At 37.2% G+C, this 12,118-nt stretch overlaps 1 protein-coding gene across 3 annotated transcripts in view; it reads right to left on the bottom strand.

The window, feature by feature from the left end:
* Nucleotides 1–341: 341 nt before the first annotated feature.
* Nucleotides 342–12,118, bottom strand: part of LOC101859811 (importin-11) — a 56,307-nt gene continuing 44,530 nt past the window's right edge. For all 3 annotated transcript variants that reach the window (XM_005106573.3, XM_013087088.2, XM_035971946.1), the window contains exons 25-27: nt 9,221–9,313; nt 8,553–8,628; nt 342–3,548 (exon numbers count right to left, since the gene is read on the bottom strand). In XM_005106573.3, coding sequence (XP_005106630.1) covers nt 3,390–3,548; nt 8,553–8,628; nt 9,221–9,313 — 328 coding nt within the window. In that variant the 3' untranslated portion in view covers nt 342–3,389. The remainder of the gene's footprint in view (nt 3,549–8,552; nt 8,629–9,220; nt 9,314–12,118) is intronic.

The following is a 12,118-nucleotide window of genomic DNA, read 5'->3' as shown; positions in this document are numbered from 1 at the left end:
CTTGTAGGAAAGAGGAAACTGAAATTTCTTGAAGAATCCTATTTAGCAAAAAAAAAACAAAAAAAAATAATTTCCACACCAAATTTGGAGAATCATAAATCCTTTTTGTAAGATTTTTAAAATTAGCTTCAAATCACCTAATGATAAATCAACTGCTCGCATTCCAGTGTTGAGTGTTGTGACATTGAAAAGAAATCACACCTCTGATCACTTTTGCGACTTCAACATTGAAATTGAAGCCAATCATGCAAAGTACCGTATGTGAAATGCTCAAAGTACTGTACACGAGAAGAAAAAAAGTATTTGAAGGTCAAATCACAAAGAAATAAAGTATTAAGACATTTTCTTTTTCATTTATGCTTTTATTTACAAAGACAGTCAACAGTGTCAAATTACATGGCAGGATACACTAAAACAAGAAGTCGAAGCAGAAAGTGCTGGGCCACATTTGCCAAAAATACGTAGAAAGTTTGGCAATCAAATATCCAAAGCATCACAGTTCACCATTTTTAAATACTTACAAGGATATTTTTCTTACTCTTAACACAAGATTTACTTCTGAAAAAAAGAAAGGAGCTCATTCCATTTTTATGACGCAATTGCAGAAGGTAACAATTGAGTTTTCTAAAAAATGTAAGAGAAGAACAGTCTCAAAGCATAAAAATACATCACATCATAATTAACAACGACCTTCCATTCACTTCATTACACTGTAATGTATTTGGTACCATTTTTTTGTACCTCACTTCAGTATCCATTCATTTACAAGCACAGGCACAAATTAAATAAAATGTGCACTCCAAACAGTAAACTGAAATCAAGAAACAAACAATAAGGTGCATGCTACTGCTCATATCTTCAGAAAGATACTGACTATTTATTGTATACATAAAAACTTGCTACTTTCAAGTTGTACTTCAGCATCATCGTCAACATTCGTTTCGGAGTTCGGAGTGATCAAAATAGACCTCCTCAGCTCATGCAACAGCTGAGTTGGAATCACATAAAAAGCTCTACCAATTTAAAAAAGAAGACATTACACAGAACAGCTTTTGAGCTACAGACCTGAAAAATATGTTTGCGTTGGGTGCTCATTTGGAAGTTTTTAAAAAATAACTTGTAAGGCCACATGTACATCAAAGCAGAAATGACCTTATTTTTGCATGGAGGAGGCAAAATTTAGTGTTTGTTTCCGGTATGCATGAGCAAGTGAAAAGTAAAGAAAAGCAAGGCGGGAATAACAATAAATGAACAGTCCCCCTCCCCTCCACACAAAAAAGAATAAATAAAATTGTTAATATTGCATTTGAAAAGGTGGTTACTTTGTAAATTTACTGATTTTTAGGTCCTGATGACATTAGATTTTTCATCAGAACTTAAAATTATATTATATTGTAGACTTGACAATCTTTTTAGCTCTGGCTGGGCCTGTGGCTGATGAGTCGGCACACGGTCCGCCTAAAAGGTCGCCTACAATGTGGCATTCCAACTAACCGGACTTTAGCTGGGAGGAGTCAGATCATTTTGGTGGACACAGCAAAACTAAAATGTCACCGATTTTGAACCTGTCAGGCCGGTAAACCAGCCAGGGCAATATTTTGCTGTATACCGTAAGGCCGGTTCACCTGGGCACGGACTATTTTCAGTTGTTTAGTCCGTCAAAAGTACTCTCTTTATTTCTTGTTCATCGTCTTACAATATTTCCACCTTCCAAATAAGGTAAACAAGGAAGTGAACAGATGTGTATTTCTCCATGTTCTTCCCCTCCGTCACAGTGAACTTTGATGAAATTTGCGAAAATGTCCAGGGATAGAGATTTGGGAAATTTCATGATTTAGGGTTCAGAGAGCTAAGAAAAAATACGGTGCTCTTCTTCAGCTACTAAATTTTTGAGAGACAGACGACTTATGGGGGTTTTTTTTGTTTGTTTGGTGGGCTTGGTAGACTCTGCTTAGCGAGGCCTGTGTACCCTGCATGCTGCCATGCCCAAGCCTACTTAATAATACTACGGTCTAACATGCACATAGCAAAGATTTTAGGGTAAGAGTTTTTTTCTTATTCTTTGTATTCAAAACATACAGGCAAGGCGACATGTGGGATGCCTGCCTGGTCAGTGTCCATGTAGCAGCTCCTTTTGAAAAACAGAAGAAAACCACACAAACACTGTAATTTCTCCAGTTCTACAAATCTGCCAGCATTCGATGCTCGTATGTAGTATTAGTAGGTTTGGCCTTTCATCAGGTTGGTTCCAAGTTTCATTCATTTTTGTCCCCCAGTTGTTCTGTAACTTTACTTAGAAGAGAGCTACCTGTGATCCCGAACGGCCAAAAAATTACCTCTTGCGCAGAGCCAGATTCCCGGCCGAAAGCGCATTGGGCGATTGGAATTGCTACATTTAGTGCTGACGTCCATACAAAACTATCTGTCTCATATATTGCTGGACCTTGTTTTTACCGAAACCTCAGACTCTGCGAAATCGAATGCTCTACCAGATGAACTCATTGGGAATGAGGCAAATCTATTGGTTTATATTCTCAGGAAAAATGTTCATCCAAACAGTGAGTATTTCTTGTCTTCCTTCAGCACAACAAAAGAGATAGCCATATAGTCATGCAGCATATGTTTGTAACAAACGGACACCTCTACTTAGATGCAAAAAGAGGTATTTTCTGTCTGATAAATCAAAATGAGAGGGAGAATTCAAAGAAAGCAATCTCCCTTTTCCTTCCCCAATTGATGATAAGCTTACAAGACGTGATACTGTACCCTCTTTGGTCATTTTGTGGAAATAATTATAATTATGAAAACTTTGTGTGCTATTACATAAGAAAGAAACTCGAAATAAAAGGGCTGGACTGTACATTGTTGAAATCCTGAACTTTATGAATGTATCATTTTATATTATAACCAAACAAATGGTCAACTGCAGAGAGTAAAGAAAAAAGAAAAATCAAGTCAGGGCAGCAAAAAAAAAATCATTTGCAGAAAATATTTACAAAAAATCTTTGAAGTATCATCTCTGGCACCTTTGAGAGTAGAGGATGCTGAAAAGTCACCAACAGAGCATAAAAAGTCTTCCTCTGTCTTAAGGAGAGGAAAAAGTTTCAGCTATCCCAACAGAGCAGGGGAACGATAAATATTCAAAACATTGCCCCAGTACGCAAGATTTTTATAGATAATATATATCTAATTTTCACACCCTTGTATGCAAAATAAAAAGTAAACAAGCACTTGCCTTAGAATACTAGACAATTATTATTCTTCTCCCTAGATTGCATAACATTAAAATGAAAAATCTTCGAAGTTGGTTGTAGTGTCAAAGCCTGGTTTTACGTACACAAATGCTCAAACTGAGACGACAAATTTTCAGGAAGCAGGAGTAAAAGGCATCAGTGACAAAATGACTGGAGCTGATTGACCACTTCTGAGTCCACACTGGCCATCAGCTGATCAAAGACTTGCTGTCCATGGTTTTGGCGACACGTGTTGAGTTGCGACATGACATAAGACTGGAGGCAGATTGTGTGGACCGGGTCTTGTCTTGACAGCTGCATGAGGACAAAAGAAAACCAGGAATTTTATAAATTTTTTACGTCAAACAATGCCACTAAACTTTCCATTTGCCTTTTGAGGGATAGGAAAGAAGCTCGCCAAAAGTGACACTCCATTAAAAATGAATTAAAACCCCATTTAAATCAGGCAAATAAAAAAATTACAAGCTTATAATTATAATAGCCTACTTGCGAGTCCACAAAAAACATTTAGGATTTTCTGCAATATGCTCTCGATTATTTCTGGTCAAAAGAATTAATCATAATGTCTGGGTACAACTTTCCCTACTCTCAGGTATTAACATTTTAAATGGTGGTGGTAATAGTACCCATGCCAGCCGAGCACCAAACTCTTATTTTCTACTGGGACCAAGTGGTAAATCAAAATCTACAAGCATCATTGTTAGTTCGCACATTCTCCGGATCACCAGCATTTGAGTAAAGTGGAAAAGTACATTGAAACAATAACTGTCATTTAATAATTTTAATTTAAAGCAGGTCAAAATGACAGACAGACAGAAAAACAAGGAAAAAAATGAACCCATCGGGGGCCTCCTCCAACCTAGAGAATCATGAAACCTGACGGTTCATCCTAGAAACATCTAAATTTAAGAGCCTGCTTTTTTTGTTTTAGTAGAGGTATTACAGTACTCGCAACTGTATAATAAGGGTATATGAATGCCAAGGGGTGGAGGTCAACAGAGAAGTCCTTACAGGGAATCAGTCTTACTCTGCTCATCTCTCTAGCCTCAACAGCACAAAGTCTGCGTCGACTATCAAGGCACCCTGGAAATAGCGGGTCACAATAGTGTGACAAACATACAAAAGAAGTAGAGGAAAATGACAATAGTAAGGATTAGGAAAGAAAAGACAGCAGTTCCCTGTTGCAGTTCAAGCACAGTTATGAGCATGACATCGATGAATCAGCCCATTTACAATTCTACTGTGCATAAGAAATGGTTAACTCACTGACAACGGATCCCTTCATGGGTACGGGGCGGTCAGTCGGTTCGTAGGTACGGATCCTGTACCCCCGACGGGATGGACTTTGCGGTTTTGTTCCGTATCTTGTGCTCCCGTCACATGAACGGGAACGGACTCCAGTGCTAGTTTTGCCTCATGTTTCGCAGAAGTTTCGTGGTATTTTTTTAAGCAATTGAAGGTGAAGGACAGTCACCTCATCTGCGGTTGACCTGACCGGAACTTGCGCTATGTTTTTTCTATACAAATGATAGTAATCCGACAGTCGCGTCGAAGTAGCGGTCGCATGAACAAGAATCACTGTTTTCGATATTTCTGTACGTTTTGCTAGTTCTAGTGACTCAGGATATGATGTGTCTGATAGTTAGGACCCTGGATATGTACCCGAACACGGCCCGAGTCATAGTTTTAGGGCTAGATCTGGCACTAGTACTGGTGTTGTTGTTCGTGCGACGAAATCACAACTTCGTTCCCTACATCTGTCTCACGTAATTCAGGGTATGGGTCTGAATAAACGCACAGACCAGCTTTTATATTTTCACCAAACACTCACACATGGATACAAATCAAAACAGAACACTTTGAACTTTTATCTTTGTAGTTGTTGTGAATTTCATTCAATCTGTCATGTCTGTGGAAATTTTTTGAAAAATAAAATTCGTACCAATTTTGAAACAATCATTAAAATTAAAGTATTAGACCTAGAGAACTTAAATTTTTCGCAATAGATTAAGTTTGAAAGTTACTTTACTGTGTCAAAAAATAATTACACTAGGGTAATTCTGAGAGTTGTGGTGGTGTCTTGAACACGACATCACTTTTCGCCCGATTCTGTTACTTTTAGTTAGCGTGACTCAGGAGCCCCGGAGCTCCCTGGCTCGGGGTCACGGGGTTAATGAGCCCTGAAGCGACTTTGCCGGTGTCGGTTAGGAAGTTCGCATTTTTTACTATGTTTAAAACGATATAACTTCTTCCCCATCCCACATAGCAAACCATTACGCGGATGTACTAAACGCTCAATGTCTTGAGATTTATTCTGCATTAGAATGGTTAATATCTGTGCCTTGGTTTTTGTTCAAGACAAGTGTTTGTAGAGTATCCAATTTGTCCTATTTTAGCTACAAACTTATGAATAAATGATTGTTAATTAAAAAAAGGCACGACATATCTCTCCAAAATCTGTGTTAAACTGACTACGAATATCATGTCTTTTACCATGAGAAATCTTAAATCTGCGCGAGTAGAAATAGTCAAGTTATAATAGAAGAAAGATGCACATCTGCATTTTTTAACTAAAGACGATCAGCGTTAGCTCTTATTTTACTATTAAACAAGAGAAAGTTACTTTGCTTTGTTCATGAATCATGCTGTGTCTGTGGCAGCCTGCATACAACTAAAAATAAAAAGATATAATATAGAATCTAAGCGATTAAAAAACCCACAAAACCGTGTAAATAAATGGGTAGAGATAAACTTCTTGTATGGAATAAAAATAATGACAGCTAACACATTCATTCTTAGTATTTGGGTCGGAAATATGCGCAGACACAATTATGAATGTAAAGAAATCAGTCACATTGTCAGTTATTGTAAATGATCATAGAAACGAAAAATAAAGCTGGAAAAGTCTGGTGCTGATTCAGTGTCCCTGGAAAGCTAGAAATTATTCTTATAACCCGATTACGAGAAGTCATCCCTATTATTCAGTCAACTTACAAAACCTAGACTTAGCATTTTAAGAAAAGTAAGGAATTTCTGGAGTGTAACAGATACTGTTCGTGTATTAGATCTACATTGAAGATGTATTCTAGCACTAGAATCGATTTGTACTTTTCATAGAGAAACTTCATGGTGACTTTTAGAAACTTTCGAGAAAATATGCGAATATTCACGATTATATTAGACACATAAAGTTGTATTTGGAGGAATTACTTCATAGCGAATTGTGTGCCCGATGGATAAAGTTGCAAAATTACAGCTTTCTATTATATGCGCGGATAATATCTTTTCTGAGTATTTGCACCAATACTATGTCGTTCATGTTCCAAAAGTTCGACAGATTTTGACGAGGCTTTCTTTTTATATTGAATTTTTTTCATTCACGCTAGTCCAAAAGAAATTACAATTTAGCATTGCCGACTCCAGCCCGTCTAACGAAATAACCAGACAAGTTACAACGTCCGTTCTTTTTTGAGTCTCAAGAGCAGAAATGCATTCTTTGGGTGCACTAAATGAGAATTACCATAAATACAAGGATACACCTTAAATTGTACGTTGAAAAGTACCAAACATTAAGTCGGCCCAGACAGAGCGGCGACAGGGAGCCGACCCCCGTGACCCCGACGTGACAAGGCGCCCGGCGGGGAACCCCCCGCAGCAACTAAAATTCCACTGCCGGTGCGCCGTGTGAAATACCCCCAAAAATGCCAGTACTCAGCGCTAGTGATTTGTGAAAGGAGCCAGTTGTCAGTGAGTTAATGTACCCGCTTTGGGAATGGCCCAAAGACAACTTCAATCAGTAGCACTGCCCTGCTATATGCTGTAGTGTACTGAGTGCTCCTCGTGTTGGAGGGGCCATTTACACTTTCAGAGTTTTGCAAAAGGATCGCTCCTAAATAATCCCAAGCCGATGAGTCCGATACTACTTATAGGAAATGAATTGGTCTTTCTACTGGTCCTGTTTTTAAGCCAGTTTTTACATATATTCTGTTACATTCTAACCGCTTGGGGCATCGCTTTCTGTGTAACAGCTTCAAATCTGTTCCCGTCGTTTTATACCCAAAAAATTCTGAAATTATGCAAACTGGGCCCCAAAATGTGAAATTAAGCGATTCTGTTAATTTTAACAAAGAATGATAAAAGAAAATAATCAGAAATTATGCAAAAAAAAGATCAAATTTTACTAAATTACGCTGGGGGCATAAAACCACGGGGACAGCCAAACACACAAACATACAAACAACTTATACTATTGTAAAGACGTAAAGCTGAACCTTTTCATTTCGTGACATTATTTGCAAAGAAACAGCAATCTGAATTGCCCTAATTTCACCAAAACCATGCACTCAGAAGGCAGTGAGTTGGCTTAAGCGTCCTGTATAGGTTACCAATTTTCCAGTCTCTTGTCCAATTCTGATGACAAAAGCTGATGAAACCACAAAGACACTTGGCCTTGATTTACCATGCAGCACAGAGTGGTTGGAAGGGTTCAAAAATAGACAGAGCATTACCACTTAAAGTTTACATAAACAGTTGCATGCAGCAAATCTGATCCGGTAAATTCATTAGGTAATTATTAACTTTCCAACCACCGAACTGTTAATTACTTCCCTACATTTTTTTCAATATTTTTCTAATTCTTATTTTATCGTTTTTTCCGACTTATGGATGTGTGAACAAACACCTTTCTCGTTTCCCAATTTGTTTGAGTTAGCCATGCCCGCCAACTGTATACTTTGCTGCTTGGCTTGCAAGCCACTGATAAACACAGATTTTTGCTGATGAAAGCCTGCCCTCACAGGGATAAGGAAAGTGAAAAAAGGTGACCCTATCTGTCCCCGTCGTTCTACTTACGCACGAAAAATTCTGAAATTATGCAAACTGAGCCCAAAAATGTGAAATTATGCGATTCTGTTAATTTTAACAAAGAATGATAAAGGAAAATAACCAGGAATTATGTAAAAAATTATCAAATTTTGCTAAGTTATGCGGGGTGCATAAAACCACAGGGACAGCCCTATCGAAGACGGCCGGTTCGAATGTCATGGGCCAAACCAGACAGCGAGTCCACTGACACTGAGACTGATGAGACTGCTGTCCTGGCTAACAAGTTAAGCTAAAAATCAGTGCCGTAAGTAGGAGCCTACATCCCCTGGCAACGAAGGGGTTATTCCACTAGGGTTGTGGAGGAGATCCATATTATTTTTTACAAACTCCTGTGTTCTGTTGAGGGATCCGAGCTGCCTGGGCATAGAACAATAAGACCAGCAAGACATGCTAAACAAACTATCCATTACTCACCATCTGCTTTCTCTTATCATGCTGAGTGTCTTGCTCATCATCAACAGGTGATTCTTCACCCTCTATGACAAGGCCACTGGAAAAGTACACAGAAAATTTCAGTTGACAAGATTTTGACCTCTGTGTTGTACAAACCAACTTGTCACTCACTTTTCCACAGAGAAATTTCAATTAGCTAAATGTCTTCTCTATGCTTATGAGCAACACCAAAAGAGAAGAAAAGAAATGACAAATTCTAACCAAAGCAATAAATACCTTATGAGGAAGTAATGAGATACAAAGGCATAACAAATTGAAATTGTGACACGTGTCATCAAAGACGCCCACAAAAATTGTGCACTTGTTTGAATATGTTTGATTAAAAATATTTGATAAATTTAGGTCACACTTAGCATTGCAAAAGTGACATGAGAGTTATATCTTTTCCGCTTTAATAGAGTCAGAAATCCTCAAATGCATCTGTATTTTCTCCTAAAAATTAAGTACCTATCCAAACAGATCGATAAAACCAAAAAGTGGAATGAGAAACTTTCCCTATGTATTCTCTTTGTGTACTGCAAAAGCAGAAACCTGATTACTGATCAGTCCAAGAATAATTTAGAAAAGTCCCTCCCTGCACAAATTAAACATAAATGGAGACATATAAATCCTCAGCTTTTGTTACTCACTCTGTCATTGTTCCTTCGTCATCCACCTTGCACACGTCATGTAGCACTTCAACAAGGCAGTTGATGATAACACCAAACCTTTCTGTCACAACACTGCAAGGAATGAAGGAAGAGAGTTTGATTCGAAAAAGGTACTTCAGTGAGAACAAGTGGGGCTTTAACTATGTGTGCCTGGCTTAAACTTCAGTCTGACACTGTGTCCTTGGGGAAATCACTTTACATGATGAATTTTCCCATTTGGCCTGGTCCTATCATACATGGACATTAATTCGCACATTTTGGCTTACTCCTACAAAAAAAGTTTAAAGTGTGACTTCCCAATATAACTCAATTACACAGAAATAAATCAACCGAATTGTTCCAGAAAAAGAAGACAGCTCAATCTTTGGGGGTCCCAGCGCAGCATCACACTGTCTGTCTTCAATCATACCCCACCATCACCTACCCTAATATGATGGAATCCCGGGAAGCTCCACACATACCATAGGTAACATGCAAGATTGCCTGCAATGGCAGCAGTGAGCGAAACATGCTGTGCAGAAGCGAGCCTTGTAGGCACATGTTGCAGGCTCATGTAAACCGATACTTTTGATGTATTTTGTTTTCCAGTAAGTGCACAGGGCGATTCGAATTCAAGACAATAGTAAGCGAAAATTTGATTAGGTTCTTTGAGATAAGTTGTTCGATAAATCAATATAATGACTGTTTGAGAAAACAAGGTTGCCAATACAAAGAAAATATAGCAGTTCAGTTGGAGAATGGTATATATATATATATGGTAAAAGCTTTCCATGAGTTTCTAATCTAGCATCTGCGCTTGTTGCCATTTTTTGGTCCAAAAGTTGCCATTAATTTTTAAGCTCTCTCTGACGACGTATAGCAATATGTTGATAAGAGGTAACTTTAAAGCACCAGACTTTCTAGTGCTCTGTTTTAAGCATCCACAATCTCATTCGTAGCCACACAGAGTGTAAAACCGTGAAAAATAAAGGTTTTACAACAGAAAGAAATCAAAATTAGAACAGCACACAAACAACCACAAAAACTAACAAATAAGGGCATGTGTCCACCTATCCGAAGATTGGCCGTTTTAACCCTAAGCGTGTGTAATTCAAGAAAAAGTACAAAATATTACATCAGTATTCGGTTTTGGTGGAGACACGCTCTAACATAACATATTATATTAAAAAAAGGTAGGAACAACATCAAATTAAATTACATTTTGCTATATGAACACAAATTTAAAAAAACAACAAAACAACACATCAAAACAATGACAAGAAAATCAACACACCAACAAATTAAAACACAACAAAGAGGGAAAAATAAAAGAGATACAGCAATATAAATAGTATGTAATGTACTTATATTCTTAACATGAAAATAACAAATCAACGTGGTGTCAATAAATAACAAAGACGAAGTGAAGAGGGAGTGAAAATAAACTTTCTTTTTAAAAGTAAAGAGGTTCGGTTCCGGTTTTTTTTCCTTCGATATTTATTCCCTGGGCATTTTCCCCTTCTATTCCCCTGCGGTGTTTTTTTTTTTGTTTGTTTGTTTGTTTGATGTTGACAAATGCAAAAATTGCGAAGCGATTCGCGGACCAAAAGAAGCCAAAAATCGCGGCCGCGATTACAGGTCATGGCCGCGACAAGCGCAGATGCTAGTCTAATGTCTCTGCATGACTGTTGATATCTTGGCTGTCGTAAGTAAAACACAAGAACTTCATTTTGTTTTGTTTACTGTAAAGTAGTGTTAAACTGGTAAGCATTGTTTCTTACAAAAGTGGCAATATATTGGATCAAAACTTTCTCATACCATTTTATTACAGATTTAAACAACATTTACCTCCTTGCTCTGGCATTTGAAGACCATATGCACAGATTAGGTGTGCAGGCATGGACAAAGATTCAAATTGATCAACATTTACTTTTGGCCTCCATGACTCTCATGAGGTTTTCATTCATATGTTAAAATGAAATATCAGTTTCATGTCTATCATAACTATGATTTTACGACGAAAGATGTGTTTTGACGCCTTCTTTTTGCCAACCTGTAAAATGAAAAATTTAGCCATTTTCCTGATGAAATAAATAATTTGAACATTTTTTGGGGTCTTATGCTTTAAAAAAAGCAAACAAATAAGCTAATGCCCTGCATTATATTAACAACTTTAAGATGTTTTAACTTTATAAGAAAATAAATTTTCAAGCAAGTCTTCTCAAATTAGCCTACTGCGGTGCAAAAGTCATTTTCATACAATTTTGTTGCTTTTCAGAATAGGAATTACAAACTTTCGGATTCCCTTAATTTTTTTAATGTCTCAACAGTATCATTGACTGCACAACATCATTGGGTGACTGTTCAAAGTAATTTTTTTGTTTGATTTGCATTTGACCTGAATTTCTTTTTTTGTTCAAAAATATTTATCCTTACAAATTGAATAATTTGAATGGTGAATTTCATCATTTTTTCCAATTCAATAAATTTTTAAAAATCTACTTTCGAAATTGAAATTTATCTTAGTAGTTGCGCCCAACTACTGAATGGGAAAATACAACTGAAATTGTGTTGGTAATAACATGAGAAAAAAATGAAGTGAAAAACTGTAAGAATTGGCGAATTTTAGTACATTAGAGGGAAAAGTTGTCCAAGATTTAATTTGAGCAACTAACAAACATTCAATACACGAATATATGGGATAGCAATACAAGTTTCTTTTGTCATTGTCATGGAATAATAACAAATCTTTTTCCGAAAATCATACATGCTCATTGAAATGACCCCCAAACCAACTTGCAACTTCAATAAACAAATCAGGCACTGCGACAATAGAGATCCACTTGCGCCCACACATTAAAATACAATTGGTCTTCATCTATCTGCAGTTTCTTAGTT

This window comes from Aplysia californica, unplaced genomic scaffold, assembly GCF_000002075.1.
Source record: "Aplysia californica isolate F4 #8 unplaced genomic scaffold, AplCal3.0 scaffold00544, whole genome shotgun sequence".
Classification (NCBI taxonomy): domain Eukaryota; kingdom Metazoa; phylum Mollusca; class Gastropoda; order Aplysiida; family Aplysiidae; genus Aplysia; species Aplysia californica.
Note: the sequence above shows the minus strand (reverse complement) of the source record. Positions and strands in the feature narration are given on the sequence as shown.